We start from the raw sequence: 20,720 nt of genomic DNA, 5'->3' as shown, positions 1-20,720 counted from the left end.
ATGAACTTCTGTTTCCTCTTTGACTCTGGGAATATTTTATCGTTTATTAGGGAAGTAGGAGACAGATAAGAGACTGTAGTTGAATGTCTTTATTAGAAGTTTGAGGGAGCTGGGTAATTCGGGGATAGAAATGTCAACAGGTTAGAGAGGATACAGGTTAGGGGGGATACTCCGTGTGAAGTGCTCAGAAAATGCCAGACTGCCCACAGACAGCGACGTTGAGGATGAAAAGGGTGTCAATATTCAAGCCGTCCAGGGTTGATTCCCAAAGCAAGTTGTCTCACAGTAAATCTTTGGGACGAAATCCCAGAATCTCTGGAGGCTGAAAACGTTTATTTTTAATGAAAACTCCAGTTATTCTTAGAAAGATAATGCTTATCAACCTGCTCCAAAGTAGGGTTTAATTTAAAGCACATTCAACACTTAAACCTGGAGTAAAACTGCAGGTGTGACATAAATATCAGTATCTTAAAAATAAAATAAGAAATATGTCATCTTACATCAATGTAAAACAAGGATTAAATATAGAGCTTTTATACCAAGGAAATATAATGGAGTATAATGTCTTATCCTTGTTGATGACCCTTTAATTAAGATTTTCAGTTCTGTTATGAGTTCAAGGAGACAGCTCAGCTGTACCATTAACAACAGTAAAATCCACCCAGTTCTGGTCCTTGAGACCTCAGTGTCTGGTAGTTTTCGATCCAGCTGGACCTTCAGTTGGGCAGTTGGAACTGAGATCTAATTTGCTCATTAAATGTTAAATTTGGGAGTGAATTCAATACTCAAGAGCTCAGTTTAAACAACAGAACAGTAGACATTGGGGTCAAGAGCTCCTGGATTGGAAAACACTGTTGCAGCTAATGAATGGTTCATAGTCGGTTTATAATAAAATCAACCATTATTTTTGTTATACGCACCACATTTTAAAATCACCAGTTGTGTGTTTTTCATGTATTGCCCACAGCTAGAAACCTCCTGACTGCACACAGGAGAATGAGGAAGTGTAGGCAGACTCCTCCCACTCCCGGGCCTTCAAGCCAATCATCTTTCAACACATCACAGACAGCACATCCAATCGTCGCTGACTGGAGAAGAGACATGTCCCTCACTGACGGCACTGTGGTCCTGAGTGACACCGAGAGTCGACAGATTCCACCGTAGTCCTGGCAGAGCTCAGAGACACTCTGGTGCAAAGAGCGCTATAAAGAAGCACATTTGATTCAACTTGACTTGCTGGCTGAGAAGCAATTGACTGGCAATGGACCTCAATACTGGTATTCACCCTGTGAGCCTTTCAGTTCAATCAACAGCAGGAGTTTACTTCAGGACTTTAATTTGTAATTAGCCTTGATAACTTGTTTGCATTTTAATTAGTAATTAACTGGGATTGATTGTTTGTGTATAAGTACAGCAGTGCAGTAGATTAAGTGACCCTGGGTTACTCAATCTTTTGCACTTCTGATACTTGTGAGTTATTGACAAGGACAGCTTTTAAAATTATTTATCTCATATAAATTATCCTTAGCTGGCTGTGCTTTTCCTTCTGTTTTTATTTCCTGCTGAGGTCCAAGTAAAAAACAGGCTATAGACATTCTGGACTGAGCCCTTCAGATGAACATGGCTTGGTAGTCTTTCTGCTGAACATTGAAGTAATTGCATAATTATGGAGCCAAATTGAAATTTACACCATCTAAGAGGTACCCCAATATACCTATAGTGAGACCAGACTTTTTTCAAAGTGGACTTCAAGACACAGGAGTGTATCCTGAACAGCGCAAAACAAAGGCATAGAAATAAAATTGGAAGTTTAGAAAAACCTGCCTTTCCTTTCCATTTTGTGCTTTTCAAATTTCTAAATTCTGGCATGTAGTCTATCCTCAGTTGAAATTTCCTTCTGAAGGACAGTGCCTCTCCAACACGATGTTCCCTGTCACAATACTGGAGCACAGGATTAGACATTCTGAAGAAGAGTGCCACCTACTGGTCCACCAACATTACTTGTGGCAGCAATCTCAATTTTCTTGTCTTCCATCCCAGTAAGACCAGGCCTGGCCTGCCTTAGCTTCTGAGACCAGATATGCTCAGGCAATGAGGTGGTAAATATTAAAGCACCATAATTACGGATCATGTCACCTGAGCTCTTTTATCATGGAATCATTTATGACTTTAATCATTCTAAACCCACACTACTTCCTGATCTTCAGCCATTTAAGGTTCTCAATTCCCCAGAAATCCTGCAAGGTTAAACAGGCGATGAGTGTAAACCGAAGGCATAGAAGTAAAATTGAAAGTTTAGCAAAACCAGACCTCTCTCTCTGTTTAGTGGAGCATTTAATATGGAGGGATCAGTCTCCAACTGCTCTATTTCCTGATCTGAAGCTATTGATGGATGTTATTTTCCTGTACATTCTGCAGGGCCACACTATCTGGACTAGTTTGCCCGGCTGCTGTGAAGTGTTTTATGGAAGAAAGCAGACAGAAGAGAGGCAGGTGTGATGAAGCTGAAAGCCTTTATTTGCGGGAAGAAAGAGCTTATAGCTCTTATATCAGATTATATCTGGGCAGGATTCTGGTCAGGGGCAGGGTGGCGGGGCAGGGGGTAGGCGATTAGTAGTAGGATGAGTGGACCTCAGAGTGCCGACACATGTTGATGTTGAGGAGGAAGAGGAGATTCAGATTGAAGCACTTTCCCGATTCACCAAAAAAGAACATTTCTCCTGTGGAGAGAGAGAAGCATCGACGCCTTCCATCAGACACAGGAGTTCCCAACAGAACCGGATGTTTGCAAACTTTTAGGACATGCAAATACATGTCTAAAACATCCGAGAGGCATTTCTTGATTCAGACTTACAAGTAAAGAAAAGCATGGATTTTAAAAGATGCAATTTCACCCATGTTTCATATTCCAACTACACATAAAAATGATGGATTAAAAAATAACATGATGGAGCATTTATTGTTCAGTCTTGCAGTAAGATACTGCAAGCTTTAAACATAATAAAATATAAAACCTGCCTTCAGGTTTGGACCATAATGTGATTATGATCTAATCCATTGATATAACATAGTTTAGCATTGAATCTTTAATGCTGAAGATGGTTGAATACATCAACTATCTTTACAAGTACCCCATAGGTGCTGTATTGTTCACAGTAGGTCTTGATAATTTAGTGTAAATGTCTTTTTTATTCTGAACTGCTGATGGGTGCACTATCGTGAGTTTCCTGTTTGCTGCAGTTTAAAATTCACATCTATGAAGAAGATGCTTGCAGAGACGCCAGTTCGAAAGCAGCATGATCTGACTGCGCTGTGCTTACCGATCTGCTCCTGGGCCCAGTGAGTGGGCAGGTCGTGGCACATGGCCTGGACTGGGGCCCCCAGCTTGGACAGGTCCTTGATGGGCTCTGGGTTGACATTGTACTGCTTGCCAGGGGGAGGGGGCCTCTTCTTCTGGCTCTGTAGGAGAGGGAAGAAAGGGGGAGGAGGGAGGTGGGGAAAGGAGAATGGGGAGAGAGAAAGAGAGAATCAGAACAGCTCCACAGCTGCCAAAATCAGAACAGCTCTAAATCCGACTGGGAGAAGGGACAGGGAACTCAGTTGAACTGGCAGCCCGGTATGTGATCTCCTGTTACAGCCTGAGGAGCAGTGAGCCTGTCTCCCAGGAATGTTCTATATGTTGCATGTTGCATGTAAACATCCCATGATGTGTCTGTATTGTAATCGCCTGTAAAAGTTGTGTTAATTGAATATGCTTCGGCATCACTGTAGTTCATTGGTCACACAGTGTTCTTGAATTGAACTGAAATTGAGAGGAAGGGGAAGGGAGAGGGAGAAGGGAGAAGGGAGAAGGTGGAGATACTGTAGGAAAAGAGGTTAGCAGGACGAGAGAGAGAGGAGAAAAAGAAAGGGAGGAGGATGAGAAGGAAAGACATAACTGAGAGGCAGAGGGAAGAAAGGAGGAAACGGATGAGAGACATAAGGAGAAAAGAAAGACAGATATTAAAATTAGAACAGTCCTCTGTCTGTACTCTTAAGTGTTTCTCTCTTTGTCTCACCTTCTCATCCTCCGCTGCCTGTCTCAGTTTGTCCAGAGGAGGGAAGGTGGCCCGGTCCATCCTGACGATGAAACAGGACTGCGACTCAAATGCCCTGTAGGCGATGATCCCCTGATGGAAACAGTGCACATCCGCCGTGTGTCACCTCAGAAAATAGACCCCTAAACTCACGTCACAGCAGCTACACCTGGAAACCTACAGCGTCTTCTTGGTTCTTTGTTATCTGACTTCAGTATTTCACAATGAACAATTCAAACCCTTCGAGTCCTGAGCAGAAAGAACAGGGATGGACATGATACAAGTATTCAAAGTCCTCAAAGGCATTAACAACGTCAACCCAGTAGACTTCTTCAGAATCAACAATAAAATACCAGCCAGGGGACACGAATGGAAGAACATTTAAAAGTGGGAATAGGAGGCACTGCTTTATTCAGAGGGTTGTGGGAGCATGGAACAATCTAGCCAGCCATATTGTCGAAGCTGATAGGCCAGCTTGTTTTAAGAAACAGTTGGATGAGATCCTCAGTCTAAACCATTAGCTATGAACTACTGAAGGGGCTAGATGGGCCCCTGATCGTGAAGGCCCCAGTGGGTTTACAGCTCATGAGCTATGTCGTCCAGCCTGCTGGCTTTCAGGGTGCAGGATCCACCTGGAGCTGCCCGGCAGCGTTCTGGGGCCAGCTGTCTGCCTGAAGGCACACCCCCGCGTCAAAGGATTGAGGAACAGAGCTTGTCCCCCTCCTGAGACCACAGCCAGAATTAGACCTGAACCTGAATTAGATCAGATACCTGAAGGCACACCCCCGTGTCAAAGGATTGAGGAACAGGGCTTGTCCCCCTCCTGAGACCACAGCCAGAATTAGACCTGAACCTGAATTAGATCAGATACCTGAAGGCACACCCCCGTGTCAAAGGATTGAGGAACAGAGCTTGTCCCACTCCTGAGACCAAAGCCAGATATCAGACTGGCTCCTACGCATCCCTGCGACACACTGAACCTGGGTGTTCTGGACCTTCTTAACTGACACAGACAACAACCACAGCCACGCTACTCAACCCACTGCAGCAACAGAGCGAGGGGCCACTCTGTGTTCCTGGAATCTGGTGACCAAAAGAAGGCAGCATCTGATAAATGCATTCAAATGACTACATGTAAGCCTGGTACTGGACAGGTACCACCCATGAGGATGGAAAGTTACTGCTTACACAAATGCAATGCTTTGGAAAGTGTTCCTGTGGATAACAGCTGTTCCCACCAGAGCATGCTAGATCAGCTCAATGACATCACCATTTGTGTTCCTGAAGGCTCATGTGCGCCCTCTAGTGGACACTGGCGATGTGGTAGTCTCTGGTCTGTCATACACGTGAGTGCCCTACAGCCCCACTTGCATACATGCAAAATGTCATTGCTTCACAATGCACAGGAGTGCTGCTGACTAGCATCCGGTTCGAACAGTTCAATAACCTGGAGATGCTCTCCAGGATATCTGTATGTGACCTGAATACAGGACAGACACCAAGGAGCAAACTGCCAGCTTTGTAATGGATTCACACAAGTACCCTAACTGTAATTTTGTATCTTCAGAACTCATGCCACACAACGAATCGGCAGAAAAAAAAGTCAGAAGAAGTAATTTAAACGTTAGCGGTAGATTCAGTAGAAACATCAAATTTAATAATACTGTACATCCAATTAAGTAAGTTCAAATGAGCACTAACAGCAGTAACTGTGAAGAGCACAGACACATGGTGTCTGTGAGACAGATCAGTGATTCCTGTCCTGTGATGTGCTCCCAGTGCTCCACATGTCCAATGTAAATGGACAATTAACTGGTGCCATCATGTCAGAAGCAGCTGGATCATAAAGCCAAGCAGAATCTCTACGCACTCCCCAGGAGGGTCCCTCAGTCCCCCCCACCCCCCGCCTCCCCAAGCCTGTTGCCATGGTACTCACAGTCTTGTAGTCAATGATGGCGGTGACGGACTGGCGCCCCGCCCCCACGTGCTGGATAGCGATTCCCTGCTCCTTGTTGATCACCAGAGTGTGGTGGACATCCTTCCCATCTTTCCCCTTGTTGACCAGTGACACACTCTGGGAGAGGGAGGGAGAGAGGGAGAGAGTAAGGAAGGGAAAGAGAGGAAGAGCCGGAGACAGTGAGAGGAGGAGAGAGGGAAAGAGGGAGGGGAAGAGAGGGAGAGAAGGATAGAAAAATAGAGGGAGGGGGAGAGAGGGATAGAGAGATAGAGGGAGGGAGAGAGAGAGATAGAGGGAGGGGGAGAGAGGGAGAGAAGGATAGAGAGATAGAGGGAGGGGTGAGAGGGATAGAGAGATAGAGGGAGGGATAGAGAGATAGAAGGAGGGGGAGAGAGGGATAGAGAGGGATAGAGAGATAGAGGGAGGGGGAGAGAGGGATAGAGAGGGATAGAGAGATAGAGGGAGGGGGAGAGAGGGATAGAGATAGAGGGAGGGAGAGAGAGGGAGGGTGAGACAGGGAGAGAGGGAGGGTGAGAGAGGGAGAGAGGTAAGGGGAGAGAAACATTGAGGGAGGGGGAAAGAGGGGTAGAGAGAAACAGGAAAAGAAGGAGAGAAAGAGGAAGAGAGGGAGTGAGGAAGAGAGATAGTGGAAGAGAGGGAGTGAAGGAGGGATAGAGGGAGAAAAGGAGAGAGAGGAAGAGATGCGAGAGGGAGAGAAAGAGGGAGAAGGGGGAGAGATAAAGGGAGAGGTAGGGACAGAATTGGTGTGCAGAAAGATTGAGAGAGGGAGGAAGAGAGAGGGATAAGGAGAGAGCTAATACTGAAACGACAGGACTTCAGCTGCACACGGACCCTGCCCTGGGGTTACAGTGATCCGGGCCGGGGAGATGGACAGAGACTGGGACAGAGGAGAGCAGGAGGGGCAGTGGAAGACTCTGACAGAGAGAAGAGAGCGAGGGAAGGGGACAGACACGACAAGAGACACTCACCTCCTCGGCGAGGATGGGCGCCAGGAGAACTCCGAGCAGGAGAGTGAGTGCGAGACACTGGGAGAGAGGAGAGAAAGGGCACAGTGAATTCATTGACTCATCAGTGTCCCTCCTCCTCACCCGTGGAAATCACCACGATCCTCCACAGCTGGAGACGCATCGGTCTCAGAAATTGGACAAGGAGACCAGAGGCTCCAGCAGGATGCCCTTACCTTAGCCATGCCGACTGCAGGTGTGCAGAGAAGGTGCCAGGGGGACGTCTGACTGAGGAGCTGCTCCTCTGTGCCTCCTTAATGTACCCGCAGGGCAGGGGCGTGGGCAGGGCGGGAGGCCCTGGGCAAATACCCACTCACAAAAGCAACACACAGCAGCGGAGCGATCCTGTCGGGTCCCTCCATGTTCACATATTGACTCAGAGGCGGAGGCTGGTGACTAACTGACGGCACTCCTCTGGCCAGATAAGCCACTGGCTGCCAATGGATCACAGCACTGCCAGACTCCCAGAGCAGCACTGCCAGGATTGAAGAACTGCACTCTTGCCACTATTAACAAACATTTATGAACACTTATATAACATTAACCTCATATTATTAGAAGGCTGACTTTCTGTTCCTTGGGCAGTTACATGAGATCACACACTGGGTTGGTGTTGAGTTGGGGTGAGTTTCCTCCCCCACTAGGATTGGTAGTTGTTCTGATTCTGACGGGTGAAGGGATTCTGGGATTGATTTGTTAATTTGGGGAGGAATGTTTGTCTTATACTGGGGTATTTCCTGCAGTGCTGCAGAAAGTGTGTCTCTGCATCTCCTTGCTACTCACCCTATGGCCCTCCCAGTCCAATCCCTAACAGGAATTCTATTAGCCTTCATACGTTGTTTGTTCTTCAGTAATTATTCTTGATCTTGTGAGCATAAAGCACTGCAGTGGAATGGACAGAGTGACCCTGGATTACACTGCTAACACTTCACAGCTTTTATTTGTCAATTTATTATAGTTTGGCACTATCTGGGGAGGCACAGTGGCAGAGGTTAGCATTGGATCCTTGTAGCACTGGGGCCCTGGGTTCAATTCCTGACCTGGGATGGATCTGTATGGAGTCTATTTGCTCTCCTCTTGTTCATGTGTGTTTCCTCCCACAATTCAAAGACAAACTGTTAGGTTAATTGGCTTCTGGGAAAACTGGGCCTAGTGTGAGTGTGAGTGTGTCTGTTTATGTGTCTATACCCCGTGATGAACTAGTATCCCAGCCAGGGTGTATCCTGCCTAGTGCTGTTGTTTGCTGGAGTAAATTCCAGCTCCCCTGCACAAGAATTGGTCACCTGTTATATATGGTGAATGAAAATGTACACAGTATCTTAAATGAGGCCATAGTAGTGCATTGTACTTTGTATTCTGACATCACATTGGATAATGCACTAGTAAGGCCCCATGATATTCTCTAGGGCCTAAAGTCTTGTCTGCTACTCTAGAGAACACAGTGTTAAGACAATGAATTTGACAATATTGCAGAATAACTACATGATTTATGATTAGCCTTTCATCCAAATGAATTAAGTTGATTAATTCATATCATTTCAGATCAGATGTGCTCGAGCAGGATCATACATCACTGGAGCTGTCAATAGCAGCCACACAGAGCATTACAGCTAAGGAAAATTCCCACAGGACATTTTCTATGAGTAATTATTCATCATTAACACTGAGTTCAGAAGGCAATTTTACAATTTAAATAGAATTTTAAAACATAGATTTTATAACACTGCTGAGATAAATACATAATGTAACAATAGTATCTATAAGCTCATAGAATATACATACTGTACATATATATACATTCTTGGAATACAAGCTTCTTAGATTTTTTAATTAAAGCTGATTGTTCAAATTCACCTGTTCATTTTTTAAAATTTAGAATAGCATAGCATAGAAGTATTTATGTAATAACTATGAGTATACTCCACAATTATGTGCTTTTTCATGTCTCATTTCACAGCTATGAACCGCACACAGCAGGAATGAGGAAATATAGGCAGACTCCTCCCACTTGCTCACCTTTGAGCCAATAATCTCTTAACACATCACAGGCAGCACAGCCCCATACTGGAGGATCCGTGCTGATTGGAGGAGAGGCACGTCCTGAGAGGCTGCAGGGGTCACTGTTTCTCCCTGGGTAACTGACCCCCCCCCCCCCCCCAACTTGACTGTGCTCAACTGATTGTGTGTCTCTGCATGAGGAGTCCCCATCATAGTCAGCTGGTGACCTGACCCAGGCTCACACCCGTGATCACAGAGCTAGCTTCACATCTCCCTGATAAAAACTAGATGTGCACACTGGCCATAAACCCCTGCCGCATAGGGACCATATTTATATCCATACAATAACTTCTTTCCTGGTTGTTAAATTCTGATGGCATATTGAACACTACACAACGTACTTTAAAAAAAGAGAAAGTGATAATATTCCATCTATTCTAAATTCCATCCATCACTTTTTAACTGCTTCTTCCAATTTAGGATCAGAAGAGAGTCTGAATCTATCTTGCCAAGCAATGGGCACAAGGCAGGGTTCACCCTGGACAGGATGCCAGCCCATTGCAGGGCACACACACTCACGCCAGGGCTGTTTCTCCCAGAAGCCAATTAACCCACTGTCTTTGGACTGTGGGAGGAAACCACAGGTGATCGGGGAAGAACACGCAAACTCCACACAGACTGCACCCCAGGTTTGGAAACTAACTCATAGCCTCAGCTCTACAGGGCAGTAATGCTAAGCAGTGTGCCACCGTGCCATCCTCTGTTCTAAATTATTGTATCCAAATGTGTTTTTGAGCCAATATTCCCTCTTTAAATGAATTATGAGAGTCTAAATACAATCCTGCTCAGTCCCTTTGGTCCCTGGGATTTTCCCTTCTCTGAGCTACACTGAACACAGCTCTGTATCACAGACTGAGCTGTCAGATTGCATGTTTCTGCCTGCGAGATCAAACGGCAAATGGCATGATTCCTGAACGGGCCCGTCCTTTAATTACCTATTGACAATAACATCCTGGGAGATCCCACGTCCCGCCCGACACACAGCCTGAGAATTTTCCCGGCTGGGGACTTGGGCTCACAGCCACAACTCCAAGTCAAACAGGGGTGGAGAAAGTCCAGATACGACCGAGATAAGCAGATCAATTCAATCTGAAGTCGCCAAACTGCGCTTTTGCGTTCCTGAGATACGTTGGCAGCAAACAGAAATCCCATTAATCTCAGAAAGAAGAAAAGAAAGGACAGAAACGGGAGGAGGCCATTAGCCCATCAAGCCTGTTTGACGTGTTGTAGTGAATCGATCGAGGGACCACATTCAACAGTTTCTTGACAGAAGCCAGGACATGAGTCAACAACATGGCTGGGTAGCTTGTTTGATGCCCCTAAAATCCTGCAAGAAATGAAATGCCCTCTGTACAGTTTTATAACTATCAGAGTAATGCCTGTCCCTGGGGAACTGTGGGATGTCCTGATTTTCAACCCTAAACTTCCATGAACTTCTGTTGATCCAAAAACGGATTCAACTGGAAATATTTAGGAGGTGTGGATGGGAACTGTGGGCAGCACGGTGGCCCAGGGTTCAGTTCCTGACCTGGGGTACTATCTGTGTGGAGTTTGCACGTTCTCCGCATGTTCACATAGGTTTCTCCGGGTGCTCCAGTTTCCTCCCACAGTCCAAAGACATGGTGGTGGGTTAATTGGCTTCTGGGAAAATTAGCCCCCGTGTAAGTGTGCGCTCTGCGATAGACTGGCATCCTTTCCAGGGCGTTCCCTGCCTTGTGCCCATTGCCTGCCACCGGCTCCCCTCTGATCCTGAATTGGAAGAAGTTAGTTAGAAGTTAGAAGATGGATGGATGGGAATTTTGCATTCGTAAGTCTAAAATCACAGCCCTGGTCTACTGGACCTTCCTAGGATTTCATTCCTGCACAGCTCTCGGTCAGATTAATCAGACAACTCTAGTTTCACGTGTCTGCATGAATACTCATGAGAACATGGTTTTCATAACCAGGAGGCCCGAGGAGAGCAGGAACTGAGCAGACAATCGGATGTTCAGACTGATGACTCAGACTATGGCAGGCTGGGCCTTTAAAAACTCGATTACAGCTGGCCTGTCACTAATGGGCACAGATTAGGGCTTCAAATGTTTGGAATACACAGTGCTTTACGTGGGGCAATCACAGATGGTATAATGGGTTAAAAACACTCAGTCACCTACAAACATCCTAGCTCAGACCTTTCAGTGACACAGCCATAAACACTTAACTCACTAATTGTCCCTGTGTGAGAACGAGTTACAATTAATGTGTTCATGCCCCTTGAGATGGCTTACCCAGGTTGAGGTCTGTCAGACAAAGTGTCAGCTCTTCAGGATCACAGCTTGACAGCTGGCTCTGAGCTCGAGACTTTCAAGGAAAAGAGGAGAGGAGAAACGTCCTTCTGGGAATCTTCCAGTGTTCTCTTCCCACACCGGGAACGTTTCTCACATTCACTCCACAGGCCGTTGAAGAGCCCAGCGGTTTGTTTTGTGGGCACTTGTTCCAATGTGACAGAGGACTTGTGCTAATCTAATCAGGAGCCGGTAGTAGCACTGTGCTACACCCAAGTGTGGAATGATAACGTGCAGGAGGAGAGATCTAAGCAATTTGTGATCCAGTTCTCACAAGAATATAGGGAGAAAAAAACAGAAGCAACAAAAAACACCACCTGATCCTGCTTGGCCTTATGCATGATGTAGAGTCTGATATTGACACAGAGGAGTACGTGGCTGATACCTGAAATACATTCAAATTTGGAATTTCTCAGCAGGTCTCTATATGCACATATAGTAATTAAGTGCTACGGAGAAATGGTCAGCGTGTAGTTCCTCTTGGTACTCTGTGCCTGCTGGTTAGACCGGCAAACCGCGATCCTAAGCAAAAAGCAGGTACCTAGAAACGGATGGAAATGCTGTAAAGGGCTGTGTAGAAGACGTAGTACAGCAGTTCTCGGAGTTTTTGCTATCCCACAGTGCAGTTCACTTGAAAGCATGCTCTCCGTTTTGCACGAGTTTCACCTTTATGTTGACGGAAGACTAAGAAACGGAATCCATTTTGGCTCCGAACAGGAAGCTAAACTGGTACGGTGCACGGTTAAACTGATTGAGCCAAAATGGAGGAAGTGGACACCAGTTTCTTTACATACAGCATCTAGCCATATAGTTCGGAAAAGAAACCGGGGATTATACATGGGTGACACAGAAGAGGAAAAAAATGTCTATATAAATGTTATCCGCCACAATTATACTAAATAACTACCCGTACAAGTGTTAGACATTTAGATTACAAACGTTTGTATTTAAATAGATAAATGTATATGTGAGGGTACAACTTCGACAAGCTTTGGCTTCAATACGGAAGCTGAACTTTGAATACTCGGCTGTAAACAGCCGTGGTATCTGTACGGGTTACTGCAGTTACATTTAGTGGATATTAAATCGGTGACCTTTTTTTTGTTCGGTGCAGCGGACAGCTACCGGATGTTTTACACAACAAATAAATTGGATTATATCTGTTACCACTAATTTAGTTTGCACGTTTAGCTACTGTACTGCACGTTTTGCGAAACTAGCAGAAACCGCAGCAGAAGACTTTAATTTGTCGTCACAATCTGACTGTCGTCGATTTTATTTTCTTTAAGCCAGACCTTTGGACACTGACGAAATTCACACCGAGTTAAGAATATTTAGACTTTTAACACTATAATTCCGAGAGGCGAGTTAAATAAGGTAACGCGTACTGGCACTGCACTGAAAACTGAAAGTTGATGTCCAACACGTTTATTTATTTTTAAGCAATATTAATAATTTGCAAGAGACATGATCATTTTGGTTCCTATCCGTTCACTTCTGCTTCTGACTCTGTGTCTGAGCGGCCGCCGTGGTTTCGCCTCGGCACCAGAGCACCGGGAAGCGCCGAAGAAAATAGGTAGGATTTTCTCTGTCTTGAACAACGCCAAAGAAACTTACCACTCTGTACAGCCATGCATTTCGAAAAAGTTGGATATCGATTAAACGTCGTTTTGATAAATTGAGCATTAATAAAACACAGGAGTGAATGTAAGATTAGAGTTGACTGGCCTCATGTGCTGAGGTGATGCAATCAGCGTGTTGTTGTAGTTCAAGTGTTATTAAATAGGTATATATGCATTACAACAACTAATTTAAAAGAGAAATCCACTTAAACTTTCTAGTAGACGTAAAGGAAAAGGCTTTCGTTGACTAATGGAGCCACCACTGTGCTGGAATAAGAAGAGAAGAAACGTTACAGACGAGAGAAGCCATTTGTCCTTCTAGCCCATTTGGAAGTTAGTCGCTAGCTGATCCAAGGATCTCTTCCAGCTGTTTCTCAAACGAAGCCTGGGTTTTTGCCCAGTCTAGTATTGTTTCTTAATCATTTCCTGCTTCTAGTGTTTGCTAATCCATTAATTTTGTATAATCTGCAGACCTCTAAAGTTTACTAACAACAGTAAACCAGAATCTAATATTCTAGTACAGATCCCTGTGGTTCTCCTATAATTACACCACCCCACCTTGAGCATTCAACCTTTATTGTCAAACTCATGTTGGGGTTGAAAAGATGACCTGTACCCAAGTCACTTTGCTTCTGTTTATTAAGCAAAATGTTCATGTAATCTCTAGCCTGCAGCTGTTTCCTAGTGTGTCATCCCTGATTTGCTTTTTAAAATTCTGTGTTCTGTGAGAGTCACTGTGTCTCTCTCTGCAGCGGTGGTGGGCGCGGGGATCGGGGGCACCGCCACTGCCTACTACCTGCGGAAGGAGTTCGGGCCAGATGTGAAGATCGACGTCTTCGAGAACGGGGTGGTGGGGGGCCGGCTGGCCACCGCCAAGATCGGGGGGGGCGAGTACGAGACGGGGGGCTCCATCATTCACCCCCTCAACCTGCACATGAAACACTTCGTCGATCAGCTGGGTGAGAGCCGGCACGCCTTTAAATCGGTAGAAATGTCAGGCCTGGATCGCGTCAGTCCTGCAGCTCCTGTGTCAGTCACGAATCCTGCTCTTCACCAGATCCGAGCTCCTTTACAGCCGGTGGGTTCTCTCGGGTTTAGAGCAGCAGTTTCCAGTCCTTTTGAGTGGGAAGGACCCCTTTCAGTTTCCAGACAACCACCACACGCTACTAGATACTTATTTTTCTAAATCTAATGTAATAGTCAAGAAGTAATCCAGCGTTCATAATTGTTACTCTTTACAAATAGACAGCAGTGCTCTGTTTCACTTTTCCGCTGACCTCCAGGAGTCCTGGGGCCACGGTTTGTGTACTGCTGGTTTAGAGGAAACAGAAAAGCACCATGAGGTGCTGAGCTAATCCGGGCCTCGTGTTGTTGTAGAAACACAGTACAGTGCAATGTGGACACCCAGACAGACTTAGGCGGGGTTAAGGGTTTCTGAAGACTGTACCCAGGCTCTGTAGCGCTGGAGTGTTCTCTGTCCCCTCGGAGGCCTGTCCCAGCGCCATGACGTGCCCAGCCGCATGGCCATCTTTGACGGGCAGCAGCTGGTTTTCGAGGAGAGCGACTGGTTCATCGTTAACTTCCTGCGCATGCTGTGGCGCTATGGCTTCAACTTCATACGGATGCAGATGTGGGTGGAGAGCATCCTGGACAAGTTCATGAGGTAAGGTCCTCCCCCCCAGCACAAGCTCTTCCTCCTTCCTTATTCCTCAGACCGATTTAACTCTCATTTCTCCACCCCACCTGTTTCTTAATTGATCTGTTAATTTCTCTGTGGTTTTCCTCACCTTCCCCCCGTCTTCCCTCTCTCTTTCTGGCAGCTCCTCCACACCTCAGTTTTGTCCTAAAATTATCTTTCCCAGTCTACCTCTTCCTACTATTCTTTTGCTCTTCTTCCTTTTCCTTATTCACTGCCCCATTCTCCCCTTTCATCTACTGTTCCCTTTCTACTCAATGCTTCAGCACTAGGTCCTTCTCTCTCCTAGGTCCTCTCTGCTAGCTCTGTCTCCTTGACCCCTATCTCCTCCTCCCTCTCCCCTAGCTCTGTCTGTCTCCTTGACCCCTATCACCTCCTCCCTCTCCCCTAGCTCTGTCTGTCTCCTTGACCCCTATCTCCTCCTCCCTCTCCGCTAGCTCTGTCTGGTTGACCCCTATCTCCTCCTCCCTCTCCCCTAGCTCTGTCTGTCTCCTTGACCCCTGTCTCCTCCTCCCTCTCCCCTAGCTCTGTCTGTCTCCTTGACCCCTATCTCCTCCTCCCTCTCCGCTAGTTCTGTCTCCTTGACCTCTATCTCCTCCTCCTCCCTCTCCGCTAGCTCTATCTGTCTGCTTGACCTCTATCTCCTCCTCCCTCTCTGCTAGCTCTGTCTCCTTGACCTCTATCTCCTCCTCCTCCCTCTCCCCTAGCTCTGTCTGTCTCCTTCGACCCCTATCTCCTCTTCCTCCCTCTCCCCTAGCTCTGTCTGTCTCCTTCGACCCCTATCTCCTCATCCTCCCTCTCCGCTAGCTCTGTCTCCTTGACCTCTATCTCCTCCTCCTCCCTCTCCCCTAGCTCTGTCTGTCTCCTTCGACCCCTATCTCCTCTTCCTCCCTCTCCACTAGCTCTGTCTGTCTCTTTGACCTCTATCTCCTCCTCCCTCTCTGCTAGCTCTGTCTCCTTGACCTCTATCTCCTCCACCCTCTCCGCTAGCTCTGTCTCCTTCGACCCCTATCTCCTCCTCCCTCTCCACTATCTCTGTCTGTCTCCTTCGAAGCTGTTTGAGGAAATTTGCTCTCTCTGACTCTCAGGATTTACCAGTTCCAGCAGTTCGGCTACTCCTTCTCCAGCGTTGAGCGTCTCCTGCATGCAATGGGCGGGGGCGAATTTCTGCGCCTGACCAATCAGACGCTGGATGAGGCCATGCGGGGGGCGGGGTTTTCGCAGCAGTTTCTGAATGACATTGTCACCCCGATTACCCGGGTCAACTACGGCCAGAGTGTCAAGATCAACGCCTTTGTGGGTGAGTGGGTGAGCAAGCAATGAGAGAACGTGACTATTGATAGGTATTGGAACTTTCTTTGGCATCACAGTGCTTTGTTATATTATGTTTTAAAGCTGAACTCTCAGTTCCTTACTTGAATCTATTAGTCTACTATCTCTAAAATAAATTAAAGAGATCAAATTAGGGACATAATAAAGAAGTAAAAACTGATTGATTCTCAGATCCTATTTGATATGAGTTTCTCCTCCAGCCGTTCCCTTAAAGAAGTGATGGTATTGGTTTTGACAGTATAGCTCAGAAGCTTGACCCAGACTCCAACAACCCTTTGTGTAAAGGGCTGTCTCTTGTTCTCAGTTCCAGATACTCTTCCCTGTAGTTTCCACTTGTGTCCTCCGTGTTGATGCTGCAGAAGTCCAGTGGGTTGACTTTTGTCAACATGTTAGAGACCTTTGAACACTCTAAGCAGGAATTCCAAGTATTCAAAACCTCACAGTCTCCTCTGTTCTAGCCAACGAGGGGACCTGATTCGAGTTCAACAGGTTTTGATAGAATAAGTCTGTTTAAGGTTCAGTTCCTTCAGCCTGTCAGCATTGGACATTCCTTTAAGCCTGGCTGCTCTCCTCTTGACTGATTCCAGAGCAACATTTAAATTCTTCAGTTGAAATTACATATCCCAAGTTTTTTTTTTTGCCTTTTTCAATGTTTCTTCATACTGTCTCCAAGATGAAAACGTTGTCCACATACTGTACATCCCTTTCACTATCATGCGTAGCTTTTTCAAGCTCGCTGTCTTCCCGACTTATAAACGGAGTTAGTATTTTGCTGTGTGCATGCCACAGTTTGCAATGTATGCTCAATGCCATCTGCCAGTTGTCTTCTATGTCTTTTGAATTTCTTTGGCATTCTGTACAATGGTAACTATTCTTCCAGTTTTGTTATCAATGAACATTGTTGTTAACATGGTTTGTGAAGTATACCAGAGTCTAGATCACTGATATAAATCAGGAAGAGCAGTGGTCCTAATACTGATCCCTGTGTCTTATGTTCTGCATCCACATTTGTGGTTTTCCTGGAATGCCTACGGCATGTCTGCAACTACAGAATTAGTCTTTTACGAGGAACCTTATCAAAGGCCTTCTATAAACCTAAAGGCTGTTGCTTGTACAAAAAACCCTCAGTTAAATAAGCAAGACCTTTTCCAAATCCACACCAACTGTGCCCAAGAACCCTGTCGCCATACAGGTGATCCTCTAGTTTGGTTCATTGGAGGGTCATTAGTGTGAGAGATTCAGTGCAGAGCCCTGTGGTACTGAGCCTTATGACTGGACAGCTTAGTTCTTCCCAAAAATGAGACCTGAGCTCACAAGAAAAACGAGACCCAGAGCCAAACTTTTCCAAACGTAAGCACCCTGCTACTTCATTCTGTATTTCTGAACCTTCCATTTATTGTTCTAACTGCAGTAAGAGTTTCTCTGTGTACCGTGTGCCCCTGGGAGGGTTTTCCCTGGTGGAGTTGATGCAGCTGCTCTGGTAACCTGCAGTGTCTCCTATCAGGCGTGGTGTCGCTCGCAGGCGCGGAGTCCGGACTCTGGGCAGTTGATGGCGGGAATAAACTGGTGTGTGTGGGGCTCCTGCAGCACAGCAGGGCGCAGCTCATCCAGGGCAAAGTCAGCTCCGTCACCATCAAGCCACGGCCTCTGAGGACGGGTGAGGACAGACGCCACGCACACGGTCACAGATCAGCGGGGCTTCTCAAGGGAACACGTACACAGACAGAACCAGCAGAAAACCGATGAAACCAGAAATGCACACAGGCAGAAACAAAAGGGCACATACGGGCACCTCTGAACTGCCAATCATAGAAACACAAAGTGTCCCCACGCACTTTGAGGGACAGCGACAGAAAACTAGAACTGCAGCCAGAGGCACAGTCCGAGGCAACCACCACAACTGCTGGAGGGACACAAGCCAACAGAGTTGGAGAAGCCCAAATGGATGCAGACTGAAACACACAAAGAGAGAGTTTAGGGGACACAGAAGTGCACTGGTGGACATAGAAACACGCAATATGCATGATGCACAGATCATGAATCATGATGCAAGATGCCACCAAACAAACACAGAAGGCTGCAGGTGAATACTAGTGTTTCTAATGAAGTTTATCCCAAAATTGTGCATTACTTCCTCATCCCAACACTGCGCACCCTGCCGCTTCCTCATCCCGGCACCGCGCAGACTGACGCTTCCTCATCCCGGCACCGCGCAGACTGACGCTTCCTCATCCCGGCACCGCGCAGACTGACGCTTCCTCATCCCGGCACCGCGCAGACTGACGCTTCCTCATCCCGGCACCGCGCAGACTGACGCTTCCTCACCCCGGCACCGCGCAGACTGACGCTTCCTCATCCCGGCACCGCGCAGACTGACGCTTCCTCACCCCGGCACCGCGCAGACTGACGCTTCCTCACCCCAACACCGCGCAGACTGACGCTTCCTCACCCCAACACCGCGCAGACTGACGCTTCCTCACCCCGGCACCGCGCAGACTGACGCTTCCTCACCCCGGCACCGCGCAGACTGACGCTTCCTCACCCCGGCACCGCGCAGACTGACGCTTCCTCACCCCGGCACCGCGCAGACTGACGCTTCCTCATCCCAACACCGCGCAGACTGACGCTTCCTCATCCCAACACCGCGCACGCCTGACGCTTCCTTGACGTACATGGTCATAGTCCCCACATAGCCAATATCCTGTAGCCTGAGGCGTCTCTGTGCTGGCCTTGCAGGTGGCTCGGTGTCTCTGTACGAGGTGAACTACGCGACCGAATCGGGCACGGCTCACAACCTCTATGACATTGTGATCATTGCTACGCCGCTGCACAAGGACAAATCGGACATCTCCTTCCCCAACATCACCCCGCCGGTCCCGAGCCACTTCCCGGGTCGCTACCACCAGACCGTGGCCACACTGGTGCACGGCCGCATCAACGTGTCCTACCTGGGGGTGAAGGGACCTGCTTCTGCATTCTGGATGTCCGACATCCTCACCATGGAGCACGAGGGGCTGGTGCTGAACAGCCTCAGCTCGCTGGACCCTGTGCACATACCCCAGGGGTACAAGAGACCCCCGGCCAGCCTGCCGAACGTGTGGAAGGTGTTTTCGGGGAAGCGGCTCAGCAAGGAGCAGCTCGGGTCCGTGTTCCTGCAGTGGGACGAGATTTCGGAGGTGCCCTGGCTGGCGTACCCCTCCTACAGCCCCCCGCAGCGGCTGCCGCCCATCGTGCTGCACGAGCGCCTGTACTACCTCAACGGCATCGAGTGGGCGGCCAGCGCCATGGAGATGAGCGCCATCGCTGCGCGCAACGTCGCCCTGCTGGCCCACCACCGCTGGCACGGCATGACGCACCAGATCGACCAGGAGGACCTGCACACCCGCCTCCGGGGGGAGCTGTGAAGAGCGAGGGCCACTCAGACCCCAGCCCTTGAAGATCACAGCAGCGCAAAAATGACCACTGTACGCGAGGAGAAATGATTGGACTCAACGACTTCTCTTTGAAACATGACGGGGCAGTGGATCTTTGGAACCAGGACTCTACATGCATGGCTCAGACTCTCTGGAATGCCTGGCTGGAGGAGGAGGGATTAATTCAAGTGCTGATTCAAACATGCAGGGAGAAACAAAATGTTCAGGGATAACTACGGATTGGGCCTAGGGGGCCAGATCTTGAAGTTTTTACAGCTCTCTTTAACCTCTTATATACTAAAACCCCGGCGAAGATGAGAATTGACACGGATCAAGTGAAAATGGGCACGAAGCTGAGAGTGGATAAAAAAAAGTCTCAGAACCCTGGTCCCCCAGACCTGAGCTGAGGAAACCCCCCCCAGTCTCCACAATAGAGGATACAGCTTTCCTAGCGCCGAATGCCTGCTGGGCTTCTTTCAAGCTGAGCTATCTGGTACTCAACGCTTTACCTGAACAAATAATGAACCTTATTAAACCTGTCAAAATGGTTCAGATGTCTTAAACCATTGCAATTTTCATGTTAGATGAGACAGTTTGAGTTCTTAAAATGCTGATACGCAAAACAATTAAAATGTACAATTACACAAATAATTAACTTAGTGCTCAGCTGGAAAATAAACCTGACGACTGAAGGGTCCCCAGTGAGCAGGCCTTGAGAGACCCTGCTTAATGACAGCAACGGTGCCAACCTACCCAGCACCTTCAGACAGCAGAAGTAAGGAACACTAAAGACCATATCTGAAGCATTATCCGTGTATGATGTTTTACTCATGGCATTTACCTGTTGCCTTAATTAACAAAATTCTAACTTTTAACACAAAAATGTAGTATAAACAACTATAAAAAGTATTTTTTTAATTAACAAGTGCAAAAAAAATGGCAAATAATAGCTATACTTGACAGCCATGGACTGCAAACCTTGGTAAATGTATTTTCAATGAGGCTGTGACCTGATTTTTCTTGTCAATCTAATCTTGAAGATCTAAACAGTGCAAAAATGACCAATGAATAAAAACATGTTAAAAGTAATCACAATTGAAACTACAGTTGTCCTGGGAGTGGATTCATTTAAATCACTTTACAGTAAATTTGCATTATCCTGGCGATCAGCATCAGGACAATTGTAGCAGGCGCCGTGGTACGATAGTTCCGATACA

At 47.1% G+C, this 20,720-nt stretch overlaps 2 protein-coding genes across 2 annotated transcripts; one reads left to right on the top strand and one right to left on the bottom strand.

Annotated features, from left to right (window-relative positions):
- Positions 1-2,494: 2,494 nt before the first annotated feature.
- LOC102692861 (gastrokine-1-like) lies at positions 2,495-12,203 on the bottom strand. The gene is made up of 7 exons (XM_015342860.2): positions 11,384-12,203; positions 7,235-7,564; positions 7,023-7,079; positions 6,013-6,150; positions 4,059-4,169; positions 3,321-3,459; positions 2,495-2,720 (listed from the first exon to the last, which is right to left on the bottom strand). The coding sequence occupies exons 2-7, from the start codon at positions 7,241-7,243 to the stop codon at positions 2,611-2,613; spliced, it is 564 nt and encodes a 187-aa protein (XP_015198346.2). The 5' UTR covers positions 7,244-7,564; positions 11,384-12,203; the 3' UTR covers positions 2,495-2,610.
- A 63-nt stretch (positions 12,204-12,266) lies between these two features.
- pcyox1 (prenylcysteine oxidase 1) lies at positions 12,267-20,604 on the top strand. The gene is made up of 6 exons (XM_006625595.3): positions 12,267-13,016; positions 13,815-14,021; positions 14,551-14,725; positions 15,847-16,058; positions 17,595-17,747; positions 18,827-20,604. Exons 1-6 carry the CDS (start codon positions 12,908-12,910, stop codon positions 19,492-19,494), a joined length of 1,524 nt encoding a protein of 507 aa, XP_006625658.1. The 5' UTR covers positions 12,267-12,907; the 3' UTR covers positions 19,495-20,604.
- Positions 20,605-20,720: the final 116 nt, after the last annotated feature.

The sequence above is a fragment of the Lepisosteus oculatus genome, chromosome 2 (assembly GCF_040954835.1).
Source record: "Lepisosteus oculatus isolate fLepOcu1 chromosome 2, fLepOcu1.hap2, whole genome shotgun sequence".
Classification (NCBI taxonomy): Eukaryota; Metazoa; Chordata; class Actinopteri; order Semionotiformes; family Lepisosteidae; genus Lepisosteus; species Lepisosteus oculatus.
Note: the sequence above shows the minus strand (reverse complement) of the source record. Positions and strands in the feature narration are given on the sequence as shown.